The following is a 19,113-nucleotide window of genomic DNA, read 5'->3' as shown; positions in this document are numbered from 1 at the left end:
CCCTGATAAACACTGCCAAGTAGGGCTCTAACCCTAGCTGCAATGCCACAATGTCCCAGGTGCTCTCTCAGAGGAGTCATGCAAGCTGTACATTTTAACTGTGCCCCTTGATGCCCAGCAGACATCAGACTCCTTATTTTCAACCAATATTAAAATGGGAAGAAATCTTAAAGTGGATTGAGGAAGCAAACGTTTCTTCTACTACTACTATTTTCCAGCTCCCTTTCAGTTTGTCTCAAATGCATAAGTACTGGTTAAAATTATCCTAAATTTAAAGAGAATAAACATGCACATCAAGTGGCATGCTTTGCCTTTACTCTTGAGAATAATAAGTGTAAGGATGAGAGGAGGAAATGCTATTGCTCCTGTGTTCATGAGTTGTAGTATCGCTGACTAAACATGACACCTGGAAATACCCTGAAGGAAAGCTGCTCACCACTGATTTTATTTACATGTATTCCAAAGCTCTACAACTTAATACTTCCTTGGTACTCCTAGGAAAGTCTCCTCTTAGCACAGATGTCATAAATACTAACTGCATCCTGCCTGCTTCATCTTCAAGCTAACTGCAGCTATGAAAGGAAGTAGAGTCACTGAGCCACACAGTGTCTGATTAAGAGGCAAGATGGTCTTACCTCTCAAGCAGAAACTCAAGGTACCAAGACAAAGGGAAAATGTAAAATTGCTCTTGCACTGTTCTGCCTTGCAGGATGCAACACAGAGGCAAATTTAAAGAGGAAAAAAAGGTTTAAAAAAAAAAAAACCCAACAAAACACCACCACCATTCTAAAGTCAGTCAGGGCTGTCCTTTCTGGGGCTACTGCATTAACTCTACCAGGTCCTAACAATTCATTCTGAGATCAGAGTACATTCCTCCCAATCACATAAACCTCTATCCATGAAATAACAGTCATAGATGCTGTGCTGGTTTTGCATGGGAGGTTGGGAGGAGACACAGCTGGGACAGGTGACCTAAACCAACCATTCTAGATCAGAGGACATTGGGCTCAGTATATAAAGGGGGGGGGGGGGGGGGGGGGGGGGAAGGAAGAATAAGGGAACTTTTGGAGTGATGATGTTTGTCTTTCCAAGTAATCATTGCACATGATGAGGCCCTGCTCTCCCGAAAATGGTTGAACACCTGCCTACCCATGGGAAGCAATTAATTTATTCCTTGGTTTTCTTTGCTCGTGTGTGTGGCTTTTGCTTTCTCTATTAAACTGTCTTCATTTCAACCCACAAGTTTTCTGTCTTTTACCCTTCTGAGTCTCTCCCCGATCCCACTGGTGGGGAAGTGAGTGGCTGTGTGGGGCTTGACTGCTGGCTGGGGTTAAACCACAACAGATGTGTACATCAGAACACGAAACAGGCCACATTTCAGCACTATTTACCATAGACATAAGAAAGCAGGATATGATCATGAGAAAACCATGAAAGAAGTCTCACAGAAAGCACCAGTGTCACAGTGTGGATGGAAAGATAAAATGGAATTAGCAAATTCAGACAAGTTAATCATAAGGCAAGGAAAGGACAGTGCAATCTGGAGTACCAAATAAATAGAGAGGAGCAAGCCAAGAGAATAAATATGCGGTTACGGTTGAAAAGCTAAAAATTGTGCAGAGAATGCTTTCAATGTATCTTACGCTGCATACCATTTAGACTTTGCCCTCTGTCAGCATAAGCAATAAACTGGAATATATCTACTATGAGGTGGTGAACAAATACTCTTCCTTCTGAATCTGTCAAGTTTTCAGGGGCAAACCTCTTGCCAACAAATCATTTGTGGAGTTGTTGGGATTTGATTTTTTTCTTTAATAAAGACCAACCAGCACGTCTGTCTCTATGGGACTTCTTTTATTGTACCACAAAAAAAAAATTGTCTTTTCCTATGTGACTTGCAAAAAACAGTTTCCAAGAAGAGAAAACCGAGAGAAAATTAAGCTTCAAAATTAAGCCCCCTGATAAAAAGATAAGCCATCTCTTGTTGTGCTACAATGAAGTAGATAGCTAACAATCAATCATGATAACCAAAACCTATCTCTCAATCTCACTTTTACATAAGGATACAAAAAAAATCATACTAAACATGGTTGTTTGAAAGAAAGTATCAGGTAAATCAATGCTGACTCACAATCATCTGTCTTCACTTAGTCATCAGGAGTCTCATTTAGCGGACAAATGGGAAAATTCTGATCTTGAATACTGCAGCAAACCTCAGAAAAGAATTATGAAAAAAAGGAGCCAGAAATCATAACAGCACATTCACAGAAGAAAAAAAAAAAAAATACCAGCACAAATTGCAAATCAATTTACTTTTATGTCGTACTTCAAGTCCCAGTCATTAGTTTGTTTGGGTGTTTGGTTTTTTTTTTTAATTCCAAAGCATATGAAATAAGTATGCTGAAAAAAATCTACCACAGTTTTGACATCTTTTTTCCTTAATTTTTTTCTCCTTCTACATAGAAAATAAGAAGAGTCTGTTTTTAAATGCAAATTTTAAAAAGGAAGGAAGGAAAGTAATTTTAAATACTTTTTTGAGCAAGCTAAGTCTAAACGCAACTAAAAATTGACAATTATGATTATTTGAATTCTCCAAGTCCCTAAATTTATTTTTTTAAAGGTTCCAGCCTAAATATTATGCATTTCCAAAGAACATAGATTCAACATCTACTAGGACAGTAGTACCTCATCTGATGTATCTATCCTGTTCCCAGTTTCCCTCGTGACCCCTCAGAACAAGCCTCTAGTCAGTGAAGGCTGTGGAAAATTACACAGTGAACCCCACATCCAGGAGAATGAGACACTGCTGCTAAGGAGTGTTTACTACACCTTTACAAAGAAAAAAGTACCATGAAATACTACTGGAAATCTTTCCCTTTGATTATGTATTTCCACTCCTAGATTTTGCTTTCTCACCCATCAATACAGCCCAATGAAGAATATATTCTAGATATACATACCTGTAAGAACCAGCTGAAAGGAATTCAATGGCAGATGTTATTCTGGCAATAAACATGATGTTAGAACCTATATCATTTCAGAAAATAATTTTTTAAAAGCAAGCAAAATTTTTATTTGCATTCAGATGATGTTCTTCAAGGCTGGAGAGTGGAAACTCCTGCTGCTTCAGACCACCTTGCAAAGGAAGCAGCATGTCACTTTCTCACAGTGATGCACACAGAAAGTGGATTTGGGTCCAGAAATACCAAGCTACTCTCAAGCAGTTTGATATAGCCACATGCCCCTAACTTCTTCTTTCACAACGAGATGAGATACCATTTCTTGCCATTAGAATTTAGTCCTGTTTCAGAACTGGCCACTTTCCACTCTCCAGGATACCCAGCCCAAGCACGGTTTTTAGATACATTCTCAGTGAATTTCTGTGTATGCAGTTAGCACAGCTGAGACACATCATGAGAACATCTGGTTTCCAGCGTAGCAGCACAGTCTAGAAAGCTTCCCATTCTCAAGAAATTTGAACTATTTTCAGTTTCCTAAACATTACAAGAGACTAAGTTTAAAAAGAAAACATATACCAGATATCACAGAATTGTTCAACAGTCTAAAAATCTACGAATTTCATTCCCTTCCATTTGCTGAACACATTTGGTACCAACTGTTCAGCAGAAACACATTTAGTGTTGTGATGAGTTTTAAATATACCTGCCATGTCATGTATTTCCCCAACCCTTTCAAGAAGCACGAGTAAAGTCTGTTGCTCACAGACAAAGCCTGCACAGAGCAGATTCTTGCAGCACTAAGGAAATCAGACAATCATGGAGAGGCAACAAGAACTGGAACAGTACGACTACAAAAACGCTGATGATAGAAATAGACTTTTAATTTATCAAGTGCAGTTTTGACTTTTAAAAAATGGAGTTCACAGCTGTTTCTTCACACAACATTTATGTGGACCACAGTGACTTGATAGCCTATCACCATCACCATGTTTACCTACAATATTTGATGGAGGCTAACACAACAAACTGTGTCACTACCCAAAACCTGTAACAGAAATAAAGTTGCACAGAGCTTTTTCTTTTAGGGTGTTTTTTTATGGAAGGGATGAGCAGTTTCTGCTCCTCGAAGAAAATAACTACTTTGTAGTATAAAGACTATGCAAGAAACATCAGAATAACCTTCTTAGTATTATTTAAAGAAGCGCTTCTTAACTTCCCTTTGCTGCAGAACTCTTTGAAGTTAGGGGCAACAAATGCACTTCAGAATAAGGCACCTTTTTCCTGGATGGCATCTGATAGCGCACATTTTTCCAGAATCTTGTGTTTGCTGAACAAGATTTCTCTGAGAAGTCCCCTTTCCATTGAATAGCTCCATGTTTTTGCTTAATGTATCTGATTGATTCTGGCATGCTTGTGTAGTCCTGTATTTCACCCATTTCTATAAGAATCACTTGAATCCCATCACGGATGAGAGCATTATACATAGCCAGTTGTTGCTCAGAAGTGTCTTCTAACAGGCAGCACCTAGATGTTTCTGATCCTAAAACAATCATCAGTCTTCTGCTTTGCTTAAGGGTTTCGTCAGCAACGCTGACCACAGCTGTAAGTGATGAATAAACAATCAGAGTCTGCATAGAAACTTTACAACTGGTGTAAAATAGTTATTTATTTTTAAAATTGCAAACATGTGGCTAGCTCAGAGCAGTGGTTGCTTTAAGATCTTCACACAGCCTATCATGATTCATTACCCATTGCATGACAAAGCTTATAAAAACACTTTTCTTCAGCCCTCGGGAGAAGATATCATTCAAAAAAACTCAACAGTATTATTAATGCTATTAAGTCCTCATTTGCTCATCACAAAGAAAGCGCAGACCCTCATAACATCAGAACAGAATTTTCAGTAAGAAAAGAAAAAATAAAGGAAAAAATTTGCATTGGGCAAATCATCCATTAAAACTAAATAAATACAGCTTTCTTTTCCAAAAATGTGTGTTTTAATTGCATAGATAAACTTATAACCTGAGAACAATGTGGCAAAAAGCAACCTGTTAACTCTGCTAATTAAAGCATACCTTCTCCTGGTAAATCATCCCTTCCTAATATGAAAAGGTTATATCCACACTGTTCTTCTAAAACACCTGGGAGCATCCTACGAACAAATGTTTCCAGACAACATATACTTCTGCTTTCACTGCTATTTGTGTACAGGACATATGCATCATAGATTTTCCCATCTAAGACAAACAGAAACATATCTATTAAAAAACTAAAACTCAGAAAAATCTCTTTATTGCAAAGTTTCATTTTTGACTGTTTGGAAATAGTAATATGGGGCTGATTTCACCCATCTTACAGAATCACCTCACAGAAGTAAAATATTCTACGAATCAAAATAAAGATCAGCCACAGAATCTGACTACCTTTCCCATCCAGGGGATGGAGGAGTCACCAAATGAGTTGGATGCAGGATCTGGGACCTGCAGGAAGGAGCTCCCAACCACAGAAGTGCCAGGACACTGAGGAAGTACCCTCTCACAGGACTTTCTTCACCACCTCTCCTGAAAGAAACTCAATAACGGTTACCTCCACTTCTGACTAACCACAAGAGAGGGTGGAAGAACGGCAATTCTTTCTTGTAATAATCCTGGGAGGGCTTTTCACAGGTAGAAGAAAAAGCCAGAAGGCTTCTGAGGTTTTGAGAGTTAAGGCTAGGCTGCCTAGCAAGCAGGACTGAAAGAACCAAGTCAAAATCAGATCTAACTCAACAAGTTTAAAACTTCAATTTTTTCCCCTTTTAACTAGAACTCTATTACAGTATTATAGTAAAACTGAATTTTTGACCAGGATTTGAAAGTACTTTTATGTTTCCATGAAAACATTTAGAACAGCCATGAGTTAACATTAACTATCTTACTGTACGTAATCCATTCCCTTTCAAGCCATGGGGAACTTCAGACAGTCTAATTCTGAGAACTGACATGAAATATATCTATGATGTTGTGCTTATTTCAAATTTTTCACACCTGTCCAATATATTTGCCTACAGTGCATTGAACTAAAACACAATAGAAGAATCCCAGAACACAGAACTAGGAGCAAATTTTCCCTTTGATGTGTCAACAACATAACTGACAGGATTTAGAAGGAAAGCAAGGGTAACAGAGAGAAAATGGAAAACGAAAAAAACCCAACAAAATTAATCTCTTACAAATGAGTCTGATTTTCAAAATAAATATTTAATGCACGTCTTTAAACATCCATTTTACAGGATGTAGCTCTGCTGACACCTATTGTTCATCATCAGAGTGACCATAAACCTAGATGTAAAGAAACTACAGGAAAGCAAAAAACAACATGCTGATTTTGAAATAACCTATAGTTCTTTTGACCTATCTCATTAAGATTGCCTTCAATATTACACACTTTCTATTACTTCAAGCATAATTATATATTTTATGCATACGACTGAAAAAATCCTGCACAAAATGTCTTTGTGCATATCTGAAAATTCCTTATGGAAGTTCTACGTACATTACACTAAATAATCCTACTATTTCTCAGAAGTAATGGCAAGTGAAAAAATCAACAGGCCAATTACACTTACATACCTGGTCACACTCACATACCTTCCTTACTTGTAAGGGCACAGACAGAATTACGGTACCACAGCACCAAATCAACCTTGAAAATCTTGTAGATTATTAAAGTAATAAATGTTAAAATTAACAAAGAGACAAGCCCTCCAGTCAGCCATCTTCGTATGTCAAGAACTGCATAAAAATAGAAGATTTTTTTTATGTTGTATTTGTCCAAATCTCATCTTACACATACATTTAATACAAATTTGAGTACTATATTTTTCATTCCTATTTACCTTGTTTCTTAAATAATGATAAATACAATGCTATAGGGATTTCTTCCCTATGCAGACTGTAATACATCTGTTTTCTTTCAACGTGATACACGAAAATTTGGTATCAAAACACCTTCTGGGGAAGTATAGATAAACACAGGCCTCAAAAATAATAGTATTTCTTACCTCTGTGTTTTAATATAATATAGGATGCAACTTGCCCAAAGGCATTTGAAGCTTGACAGACAAAAGGCTGTTCATAATCTTCACTGCTCACTTCTGAAATTATTAGCTTCACAGAATGCACTGGGCGCCCATCGTGAGAAGTTTCTCCCCTGTCCAAGAAGTGACAAATAGAACCATAAAACCACAGCCTTTTCAAGGATGGCTTCACCTCTAACAACTGCAGCACAACAGTGGTTATTTCCTTCTGCAAATGTCAACCACACTTCACAACAGATGAACAATCACATAATATGAAAGAAACCCAAACAGTCAGACCTCTCCTCGTAATGACATTTAGCATATGCATTGGAAAGCATCAAGACATCAAGAGGTTATCTTATCTGCACCTGTGTTCCCCCAAAGGAATGTAAGGTTTCTATAGTTGGAAATTCAATAATAACTTACAAACCTAAATAAACTTGTTATGTGCTTTCCAATCCCTGTGAGAATAGATGGACAGAGATATTTCACAACAGGATATGACATTCAGGGAATGAATGAACCAACATGATTTTGATCATGCAAGTGATCAAAGATGACCAAATAAGTGCTAGGAAGTACAAAAATTAACACTGCTTTTGCAATATCAATTCAGTGACCATGTGTTGCTGCATTACGGCTGAATTTTTCATGGCACTACAATTCTTTTTGACAGTATAATATATTTCTTTTGCATGGTATTTTCTTTTGATGAGCACCCAAATAAGTCAGCATTTCATTTCTCCCTTTGTTTTATGACGAAAACTTATTTCTTGCAACTATATTCTTACTTTTCAGATATCATTCTCTTTTCTTCACTGTTTTTTTGGTCCTAGATAGTGCTCCAGAATTTACAGAAATTATCGCTTTTTTCATTCACAGCGCCAGCATAAGGGCTGACAAAAATAACTAAAATTTTTAGTTCAAAACCTGTAATGTGTAAGAAAATTTCAGATTGCCTCTTACTCCAATTTCAGTTGGCTTTTCCAGTCAGGTATAATTTCTCTTCTTCTAATTCCATTTAACCTGCTTTTTACCGTCACCTTATCTTCCACTTGCCCTTCACATGCTTTACTCAGTCCAAGTCCTCCCAAAACCCAGTTCATCACTGGACATCTGTCTCCCTTTTCTCTTCTAACACCTATTCAGTGCAAATGCCTTCAATAAAGTCTTCCATTAGCTCTTCAGTTGATCTCAGTTAAATTTCTCTAACTTAATGCTCTTAAACCTAGAGATCTCAATTTTTCCTGCATAGCACTGATTTGCCCTCTTGCAACATTTCAGAGAAGCAGATGTGAAACAGAGAAGAAAGAGACAGTCTGAAGAACCATGCACCTGAACATGCCTGATCCGACCAAAAGAGGTCTCTGCCAGGCCAGAGCTTGCTCAAAAGAAACTGTATTAAATTATGGGACTGTAACAAAACACACTTTCCAAACATTGGAAATTCAGACTGATTTTTACAGTGAGCAAGAAACACACAATCACATGTGAAGCCCATGTGCCTACTATGTTTAAAGTTTCTATTTCAAAGAAGGAAGTCAGTTGGAGAAGGCAAGCATTAGAGTTTTTAAGAAGAATGCTATTTAAAGCAAGGGGGAAATGTTGCTAAATATTTTCATATCAAAGGGAGAAAGTTCCACTTTTGTTGCCAACACAGAATTTTCTATTCTGAAAATATACTTACTCATAGGAACTTGTAAAAATTCTGCTCATAGAAAATACATCATTATACGTATAGCTGACTGTCCAGTACACCTCAAGCCCATCAGCACCTGTTGTATTGCAATCCACAGTAACCTGTGAGCCTATAAAATTGTGTTACAAAGTAAAGAGTTAATTTCCATAACCTAATTAAAGTCTGCACAATCCTGTTCACAGATTCACACACGCACACCAGCTAAGGATGTTGTTAAACCCTTTCAGAAAAGTTACTCTAACACAGGGTCTATACTCTCAGCGATCTGCAGGTCCAGAAAGAGAATGGTAGGACAGAAGAAGCTGAATCCAGGAAGAATATGCTCCCCTTGGGGCATCATGTTGCCTGCAGATTCGAGATGAACCTGTTCTTAGAATCACTTCCAGAGTGATGGAAAGCAAAAGGTGCGACAGATAATCACTTGCGTTCCTACAATTTTCCTTGCATCTGAGAAAGTTCTTTAGGACTTTGTAAGCAACATGCCTCTTTTCTTTCCCTCTCACCCCTCATTCCTCCTTTGGGAGATCAATAGAGAGGAACTGATCTGGTCACTGAACTAGTTTCTTCCAAAAAATAAAAACAAGGAAGCACAGGACACTCCTTGAGAATACATTTTAACTAGGATACAGATTCCTATTTTCTCTAGAGAAAACTACTTACCTAGTTCCACTTCAATTGAGTTGTTTCTTGGGTAAGTGATTTCTGGAGGCTTGCTTGGTGGGGTCACTAAGCAAAAGAAAAAAAATGCTTTTCAGAAAACCGGGGGCAGTTGCAGTCTGTTTTATGCTGTATAATAATGCAATTTTGCAACCTAAAAACAACCCTCATACTAAAGACAAGGTTGTCAGCCATTTTATACCAAAATATCACTCAACACTGAAAGTACCATATCTCAGGTAGTCATTTACTGCACATTTAAAAAACCCAGTAGTCCTAAGCATGACCATCCACAAATTTGGTCTTCCTACTTTAGTCATTAGAAATTTGCAACAAAAATTTGGAGTTATTATGAACACAAACAGAGTGAAATTATTTACTTACCTCCTACAATCAGACTGACATCTCGTGAAATGTTATATTGTTTCCCATTGTAGGTATATGTTGTTTCACATGTATAGTTTCCTCGATCATGTTCAGTCACATTGAAAATTATAAGGTCACTGTTTGAAAGGGCAAACCTTTTTCCTTCCAGAAGCTGGCAGTCCTGAAAGTGTATAAAAAACTCTATTAATTCCTATCTCTGTATATTTCCATGGTTTGGTCTCTCTTTCATACAATCGTAAGTTTTAATGGACCACGGCATAAGGATGGACACCTCACAGAGGCTGAGGAAGAGTGAGGCCAGCGGAATATAGAGAAATGCACACTTCACTTCAGCTGAGATTTTAATTTAAAGATATCCCAGTTCATCCCCTTTGGAAAACAACTTTCAATATCAGAGAAATAGGGAAGTTAAATGTGGGTTGTCAGTATTTGCAAAAATATTCATCAGAGAAGCATCACCCAATAATTATACTTGATTTTTTAAGGAGCTCAATACTACTGGTACCATAGGGACTACATGAGCCTGAGGCAAGAATCTGGCAGAAGGCACTACATTCTTGTAACAGAAAGAGCCTTTAGGAGAGTGTGAACAACATGAAATAGAATAATGGAATAGAACAGTTTTGAGCAGGTAATGGATAAGCCTTAGTAAATCTGTTTCCACACAAGGCCGTGTTTCCCTGGCAGGTGAACAGATGCCACCTGGTGGGTACGTGGGTCAGCATCACTCCTGCACCTCAGATGAAATTCTGCCCTGAAAATCGAGAACACCTTAAAAAGACAAAAAGTCTTAATCCTCTTCCAATTCGTTTTAAAAACATTTTTCTCCAATTTACAGTAAATCTTTAGTTCTTCTGCTCCAATTCTAAAAGATCACTTATTTTTATTATAAATAATGGACAGCTATAAGACAGAAAAAAACCACTATGTTCTCACCTTATACCAACGAACAGGCTGAATATTCTTCTCTTTCCTGAAATAATCCAAGTGGGGACACACGACCTTTGCAGAAGATGATGTGGATATCCTCTCCACTACAGCAAAGTTTTCATTTAAGCACAAACCATCAATCCTCTCAAACACTGTTATTTTTGTAGACTTTTTCTTGCAGCTTGTCAAATTCCTGCAATTTATACAATACAAATAAATTAACTATTTAGCATATTTTGCAGGTCAAAAATGTATGGCATTCTTTTTGGAGAAGTAAGAAAAGGAAAAATGTTTACAGTTTCTTCAATAGATTTACTTTTGCCTACAAGGAAAAAAACCCTAAACTAGACTTAATTTCCCCAAACTAAAGTTAGTTTTTGTAGCTGCATTTCCACTTCTTTATTAGTATTTCTCTTACCCTCAAAAATTTACTTGCTTTCTAAAAGGTACTCACTTTGCATTTCTGTAAAAATAGATTTTTTAAAAAACTTTCACCTTGTGACACATTCATAATCTCCAGAATCTTCTAACATTGCAGGAAGAAACCAAATCAAATTCTTCTGCTGATGAACTCTAGATAGTTTGTCTCTAGGCACAGCTGTCTGGTTACCAACTTTATACCATGTTAAGTTGTACTCTCCACTTTTCCAGTCCTTTTCCAGGGAACATTTAATAGCAAGAGGCTGCCCATTAGGCACAAGATTTTGCCCCAACATCACATCATAGGCTTCACATTTCTCTAAAGGAAAGAGATAAACATTAAAGAAAAATTCAAACACTCTACAAGAATATACTGAACTCATTTCCTGATTATATTTACAAAGTTTATTGGAGTTTTCACCTCCATTCTCAAGTCAAACTACTAAAAATACAATTTTAATCCCTTATCTTTACAGTTGAGAGTACTAGTCAGAAGCTTACAAATATAGTTATGCCACTAAAATAAAATGCTGTTTTTTGAATGCAACTTTTACACTCAGTAGAATGTCTTTGTTTGCAGTCACTTGTCATTTGTATGCTTTCTTTCAGATGCAAATTACTGAAGTACTTGTGTTTCTCCAGTCTGTTTCATGGGCATGTACACAAATACATACATGTTCACAAATTTCACATTTAATGTCTTTATTTTTAACTTCTCTTAACTGTAGTCAAAGTAATCCTTCAAGACAGACTATGCTTTTGATACCTAAATGTCCTAAGAGGACACTGAAGTTAAGGATGGTGTTGTTCAAATACTAAGTTTGCTATGGGAATTTCAACTCAGCCTTCATTTTATGAAGAGAGTAATCATTACAATCACCAATGAGAATTTACTCATTTTCATTACTTCTGACACAGACTCGTGCAGGAAAAGAGCAACACCAAGAGTTTGGTTTGGTTTTGGGTTTTGTTGTTGTTGTTTTGGTTTGGTTTGGGTTTTTTCTTTTGTTTTGGTTTGGGTTTTTTTTTTGTTATTGCAATATGACAAAAAAAGCACCAACTCTGGATACCATAGTCACATTCCCAAATCAGTAATATATTTACTGAAACTTCCTTGCTTTTTTATTTGAAAAGAATTGCCACAGAGTCATGCAAGTGTCTGTTTAGCCCAAAATCCTGCCTCTGATAACAATCAGTGCCAAATATGCAAAAGGGAGGATGCAACAAATACAATACTACTCTGTCTTCAGTCCCTTTCTTTCCTCTTACATTCTGCATGAAAAAACATTCACTATTTTTTATAAATTCTCTGAGTACCATGCATTTCTTTTTATGAGAAATTATAAACTTCCTCTCATCTGCCTATTCTATGGTATTTACATTTTTATAGACCTTCATCCCATCTTGCTTCTGTCTCTTTACCTCAGAGTCCTCCTTCATTTAGACTTCTCACAGGGAAGCCATCCCATATCAGACAACATTGTCACTGATCTCTGGACCTCTTCTGATACCATTTTTCTGAGACGGAATGACCAGAACTGCAGAGTTCAACTGGCACACATTCACAGTGGGATTAAAGAGTAGCACAATGAGGCTTTCTGTTTTCTGCTCTGCTGCTTTCCAAAAATTCTGGCTTTCTGCTCACCACTAATGACAGAGTTAATGATTCCAGAGAGCATCCAGAGATATCAAAGCAGCATTTTCTTAAGTGGCTATTAGTCAATGCTCACATCATACATTGAATTACTCAGGTATCTGTGTTGAATGCCCCATAATAACTGTGATGATTAGGAAATGCGGTGGTCACAGGAACTGATAACCTTTTTCTGCCACTTAATGCTAATGTTCTGAAACAGTCTAAGAGACACCAGCACATACTAAAGACCACTGATCTGGAAAGCAGATCTGCAAAGAACTGCAGAGAAAGCAGAATCTGCAGAGAATTGGGGTCCTGGTAGACCACAAACTGATCACGAGCCACCAATGCTCCCTCATGGCAAAAGAAGGCTGACAGTGTCCTGGGATGCATTAGGACATACCAGATTTGAATTTACTGGAAAGAGTCCAGCACATAAACACAAACATGATTAAGGGAGTGGAGCACCTCTCACTTGAGTAGAAGATGAAAGAGCAGGAACTGCTTGGCCTAGAGAAGAGAAGGTCTGAGGAGTGTGTGAGTGGATCTTATCAATGTGTGTAAATACCTGAGGGAAAGGAAAGGACAAAGAGATGGACTTTTACCAGCATTGTCCACTGACAGGATAAGAGGCAATGACCACAAATTAAAACATAAAATATTCTATCTGAACACAAAAAAAATACTTTTTTTTTTTATTGCAAGGGTAATGAAACAGTGGAACAAGATGTCCAAAGATGTTGTAGAGTTTCCATTTGCAGAGATTTTCAAAATCTTGACCCTGTAAGGTTAGATGTCAAGAGCTCCTTTCCAACCTAAATGATTCTGTTACAAGTTAGAACATAAAATACCACATATTATGTTTTATAGGTTCCTGCTCTTGGGACTATTTAAGAGAATTCATTGGCATGCATGTGAATTTCACTATTAATGTCATCTTTCACAGAAAGTCAGTGTTACTAGTGTGAAAAAGAAGTTCCATAAAAAGTACAGAACAAAACTTTCCATAGCCACCAATAGACTTACTTGAAATAATTAAAGACAGAAATGCTGTTGCAATGTTACATGAGAACAGTGTTTTTGCTATCATGTTTCCCTGCCAAAATGGAAAAAAAACTTTCAATTAGTGCTTTCCAATATGAACTTCCTTAATTTAAATTAAACATTTGCATTACACAATTAATACAGCAATTACACTGTTTAAAGAGGACGCATGAAGTACAGGAATTGTCTTTGACTTGTTTTGAGCCTGTTACCTGCTTGTTTTACCTGACAGCTCCTAATTATTATACTAGAAGAAAAAACAAAATGAGTGAACATCTTCTGCTTCAGCTTGTCAAGCACTTGATTTTTTTACATCTCTAGCACACTCCTTCCCACTTCTTGCTTTCCTAAGCTTCATTTGCAGATTCTCTAACTTTCCCTTAGATGGAATCTGATTTCATCATTCTGACTTCTTTTGCCACCCACTTCTGTACTGCACCCAGTTATGCTATAACCTGTCTGAGACAGGGAGGACAGGACAGCACTTGCATACAGTCTTCAAAACATAAGTGCACTATGGATTTATGAACAAAGACAATTTTTTTTTCTGGATTTTTTTCCCTAATGATTTCTAACTATGTCTTTGTTCTTTGAGTACTACTGAGTATTGATCTGATATTTCCATGGGCCTGTGTAATAAAATTTCAAGATCTCATCATTGGGTGCTAAGAATCAGGCAACATGATGTTGAGCACACGATGTTAGGATTTTGGCCATATGTTTTCATTTCAAATTTTCTTTATATTTCTCTGCAATAATTTTCTTCTGCTATTATTACCCAGTCATTTACTATTGTGACATCTTTGTGCCGTTCTTTGCAATTTACACCTCCATGTTCTAGCCTGAATAGCTTTGTATTGTTCACAAATTCTGCCACTGAAGCAGATTCCCTCTGTCTAGATCATCAAAATACATGCCGAGCAGAAGAGTTGTTTTGGGACTCTAGTAGTGATGTTTCTTCACCTAAAATCCAGGCATTTATCTTTTACACGCTTATTTAAATATTTGAGAATGATTGTCAGGACTCTTTAGTGGTTCTCTGATCCCTAACATGTTTGGAGAAGGACCTCTTAGTTGCATGCCTCTGGCAAGCTGTTCCTCAACTTGACCTGCTTTACCCTTTGGGTTTTTTTCTATTCAGCCTACCACCGTGTTTTACAGCACACTGAGAGGACAAATGCAACAATTGCAGCTGAAGTATGGGCAGGAGAACCCCATTCTGTCGTGACAAACATTGAGCTGATCACCATTTTCTACAAAAGTCGGAGATGACTCTTCCGGCTACTGTGTCTTACTTCACCAGACTGACTCAGAAGTGTGCCATGTATTGAGTCATCCACACGGCTTCTTGCAGTGCCTGCTTCCCTTCTTCCCCTTCTCTTTCCTCCTCCCTCCTTGCAAATTTCCACTCAAATTACCAGGCAGGTCTTTTTTTGCCTAGCTCTAAGATGGGATGAGTCCCTGAAAGAATCCTGACCATAAAAATACACAAAACATTAAAATCTCAGGAGGGAAGTTGTATGTGTTTGTACAAAAGCTACAACTTTTTCCATTAATCATGATGCACAGTAACTCTTAAAAATGTAAAATTTTCAATTCTAAAAAAGAGGAAAATGTTGTAACAGATATAATTTAAAGCTAAAATAGGATTGAACAGACTCCACTTATGAGAAGGTATTTTCTTTATGACTTCTCTGAATCACTGCTTTTTCACAAACTCTGTTCTCTTACAACATTACCTTGCTCTAGTGTTCTGTCTCACAGGAGCTCTCTCAATAAGTTTTTGCTCCACCAGTAGATTGAGCAGATGCAGAAGTAGTATTTTACCACATCCTGAGAGAAAGTCCTCCAGGATCCTGTTTTTCAATAATTTCAATGTTCTTTCTACCTATTTAAATTTATAATTTGGCATTTTGTCAACACAGAAGACTTGCAAACATATATACAGCCTCGTGTAAAACCATACACACTACTTCGAGGAAACTCCCTCATCTCTCAATTTTCACAATGAAAAATTTCTATGGAAGGTAGATACGATAGCAAAATTAGGCTCTTCTCTGCGTATGCATTCACATAAACAAGGATGAAAATAACATACATATGACTGCAGAACCAATTGCAAATGTTTTTTCCTACCACATTCTGCCATGATACACAGTTAAATTTCTCCCTTTTCCCAGCCATTCTGTCCACATCTTGAGCACTCAATCGACCTGTGGAGCTTTTTCATTCACAACAGACTTCAGCTCTAGTTATCTTTGCCCAGATTTTCCAAAGGGGAAAAAAATTTCAGGTATGCAAAGCCATGTCCACGAAGTTTCACCCTGAAAGGAAATATTCTTATCAATTGCAGTTTAAAAAAAATTACTACAACCAACCCCCCACCCCCCCCCAAAAAACCCCAACAACTGTCTGAAAGAGGTCTCAATTATACACACCTGAATTACAATTACAGTATTGATGACGGCATGTAGGTATAATTTTCATTTAAATTTCTCATTAAATTGGCATAACCATATTTTCATCTGCTTTTTAGTTCTTTCAAAGTTGATCTACTCAAAAAAAGAAGTCTCCTCAGAACTTCAAAGGATCACAGATTTCACTGATTTTGGCAAACTTGTGGCAGATTTATTTGAATATCTTACTCAAAAGCACAAACTGATTCAAAAGTGCCACAGTCCTCAGAACAGAGAGAACCAACAGAAAGTCAGAGTATCACGCTATTTCTGATATATAAGCCTAGGAATATTTTAAATCATTAAAAATGCATATATATATATATATATATGTATATCTTAAGTGCTTTTAACTGCAAGGTACACCATGCCTCTTTTAGAGAGATTAATCAAGTGTCTCATTTTTGATCACGAAAAAAATGACAGCAAACACATATATTCCTTCACTGGACATACCTAGTCAATGTGGAAGAGCTGAGTTAGCCCCGTCAGGATGCAGAGACAGCACTGCGACTGCCGTATATCGTGTTTCGCTGAAACGCTGGCATCCCTCAGCGGGTACGGCAGGAAATCATTTTCCAATACTCGTTATTTAAATTGCGACGTCTCCCTAGAAGCGCTCCCTCGGAAGGGGCTGTGGCTCCTGGGCGGTGCAGGGGGACCGTCCTGGCTCAGTGCTGCGGGGCAGCTGCGAAGAACAGGCAATCGCTCGCTTTCCGTCAGGAACCGAGCCACGGTCAGGGCTGACCCTTTACAGGAGGTCTCACTGCTACTCCTGAACTGTCCCCAGCCCCCAGTTTCCCCAGCAGACACTACCTCGGTCCGAGCCACCTCCCAGCCCCAAAAGAGAGGCGTCGGAGCAAAGCGCGACCATCTGCGCGGCAGCTCTAGGGATCTCCTGCTCGGGTTATCCCGGCCCGGCTGAGGCTGTCCGCCCTGTTCCAGGAGCCAGGGAGAGCAGCGCTCGCGGCCGCACCTGCCCGGCCCCCGCTCCCTGCCGCCCCGGCTCCCCCCGGCTCTCCGGGGTCGGCCAGACCCTGAGCGCCCGTCACGCCGAGGGCTCGCTGGTGCCGGGCCAGGGCCCGGGGAATCCCCTACCTGCTCCTCGGGGCGGGGGAGCCCCGCTACCGCCTCCCGGAGAGCCCCGGCACGGGCGGCTCCTCCCCGGGAACGCCTCACCTTCCCCCGCCGGCAAACCTGGGCGTCCCCAGGACGGTGACGGGGCCGGGCCACCCCCGTCCCATTTCCTCCCCGGCGCAGGTAAGCGGTGCTGGTTAAACCCAAGCTGCGAAAAACAAAGAGTTTGAGCAACCACCCTCGCTGCTGCAGGCTCAGCCTCCGCCCCAGGAAATCCTCCGAGTGAAGATTGCGAGATCTGAGGTGACTAACTTTTGTTTGTTTGTTTGTCTACAGGGTACGAACAGCTGCAAACCTCCCTTGAAGAGACCGTGTCCCTGGAAGAGAAAGAGCCCTTCAAGACTCCGTGTAGGCTGTTGGCAGGAGCATCTCGGGGACATCAACTATTAATTTGCTTATTCAGTAGGCTGTTTTGGCTGCGTGGTCTGACTTGCTCAGACTGTCACTGAGATGTTTGGAAGCTTGAACATTCAGGTTAGTGTCATTTAGTCCCTAAGTTTTTATCTACAAATTTAACAGCTACCAAGTAGTCCTGATATTTTACAGAGATTACTTAACTAACTTGTGGCTGTTCTGGGAACAGTATGTTCTCTAGGTTCTGGTGATTCTTAGTTCTCTGTTTCACACCACTGCTAGAGCCAAAGTTTTTCAAAGCTGAAGTTCCTCAAAGTATTTTTTTAAAACACCGAATCGAATGTGGGCTAATTTAAGGCTGCACTGCCACTTACTTGTTGACTAACTACTAAACTAGATATTAAGGCAGAGGAAAGCTCTTTTATGTTACTCACAAAGCAGTCAGCAACCATGGACTACAGAACTGTCAAGGTAGATGTTCTCATTATTGTTAAAAACGCATCATAACATTTGCTAAGCAAATTATAAGTATTCTGCAAAAACTGTGGAGAATAATCCTGACACGTCCTGGCCCTTCCACCCCTTTTCATCCTGCTTGTGGTACATTTTTTATTGCATGTTCTTGTATTATTATATTTACCACATGGAAACATGTTCAAACCTCCTGCCCACTAGCTGCAGATAAATTAAGATTACAGATTATGCCCTGCTGTGCCTGCCCAAACTGTCTTGCATCAATACAAGGTATGTAGTGCTAGCTGGAGGCACATTGCAACACTTCCAGACCCAAAGCTATTGGGAGGTAAACAGAAAATAAATTCATTCCTGACTTGGCAAACACAGCAGGATTTTTGTAGTCGTCTCGCTTTGGTCACCACTTCTATCCATATTTGATTTTGGAAATGTTTCTCATTAACTCCTTGTATTAGGTCACACAATGCAAGATTATGCAAGATTTTTAGCCTCTGTACTATTTGGCACTACCAAAAATCATCTATGTCTGGAATCTGATTCATTCTTATTGCTCTAGAAGCACTGATGAGACAAAACTTGAAGATAAACTCCAACTATCTGAGCAACCTATCAACAGTGCCTGACAGCAGTTAGTCTGAAATTATGTCTTTTCAAACACACCTTGTGTGGTCACCAGGTCCTCCACACCAACTGACTTGAACTGCAAAAATCAGGGCAATATTTGCCCTGATTTTTTTAGGACAAGTGCCAATGACAAGTAGACTTAGTTGTTAGGGGTTTTTTTAAGGCAATTACAGAATACGGTAATCTCATGTTTTTCCTCATCTGGTAAATCATCCCATCTACATAAGAAGAGACTATAATCATACCATGTCTCTAAGACAACCACAAGTATATTT

The 19,113-nt window shown here is 38.7% G+C and overlaps 1 protein-coding gene across 3 annotated transcripts; it reads right to left on the bottom strand.

Moving 5' to 3' along the window:
• Positions 1–1,873: 1,873 nt before the first annotated feature.
• Positions 1,874–17,493, bottom strand: LOC136285445 (interleukin-1 receptor type 1-like). Of its 3 annotated transcripts, XM_066176619.1 has the most exons (13): positions 17,348–17,493; positions 16,706–16,937; positions 15,930–16,117; positions 13,776–13,845; positions 11,189–11,432; positions 10,700–10,886; positions 9,761–9,923; positions 9,380–9,445; positions 8,708–8,828; positions 7,003–7,151; positions 6,590–6,733; positions 5,036–5,197; positions 1,874–4,560 (listed from the first exon to the last, which is right to left on the bottom strand). In XM_066176619.1, the coding sequence occupies exons 3-13, from the start codon at positions 15,975–15,977 to the stop codon at positions 4,169–4,171; spliced, it is 1,746 nt and encodes a 581-aa protein (XP_066032716.1). In that variant the 5' UTR covers positions 15,978–16,117; positions 16,706–16,937; positions 17,348–17,493; the 3' UTR covers positions 1,874–4,168. The 3 variants fall into 3 exon arrangements, with proteins under 3 accessions (XP_066032716.1, XP_066032718.1, XP_066032717.1); XM_066176621.1 differs by lacking the exon at positions 13,776–13,845; XM_066176620.1 differs by lacking the exons at positions 13,776–13,845; positions 15,930–16,117; positions 16,706–16,937; positions 17,348–17,493 and adding an exon at positions 13,153–13,211.
• Positions 17,494–19,113: the final 1,620 nt, after the last annotated feature.

The sequence above is a fragment of the Chamaea fasciata genome, unplaced genomic scaffold (assembly GCF_029207755.1).
Source record: "Chamaea fasciata isolate MVZ Bird 193981 ecotype frontalis unplaced genomic scaffold, bChaFas1.0.hap1 SCAF_2, whole genome shotgun sequence".
Classification (NCBI taxonomy): Eukaryota; Metazoa; Chordata; class Aves; order Passeriformes; family Sylviidae; genus Chamaea; species Chamaea fasciata.
The sequence above is the reverse complement of the archived record's forward strand: the minus strand, read 5'-3'. Positions and strand labels throughout refer to the sequence as shown.

Coding starts and splice junctions, on each gene's coding strand:
- LOC136285445 (XM_066176619.1), bottom strand. CDS start 15,977: ATGGCTGGGAAAAGGGAGAAATTTAACTGTGTATCATGGCAGAATGTG. Junction 9,924..10,699: donor AGCCTGTTCGTTGGTATAAG/GTGAGAACATAG, acceptor ATACACTTTCAG/GACTGCCAGCTTCTGGAAGG. Junction 6,734..7,002: donor TATTATATTAAAACACAGAG/GTAAGAAATACT, acceptor ATTTTTATGCAG/TTCTTGACATACGAAGATGG.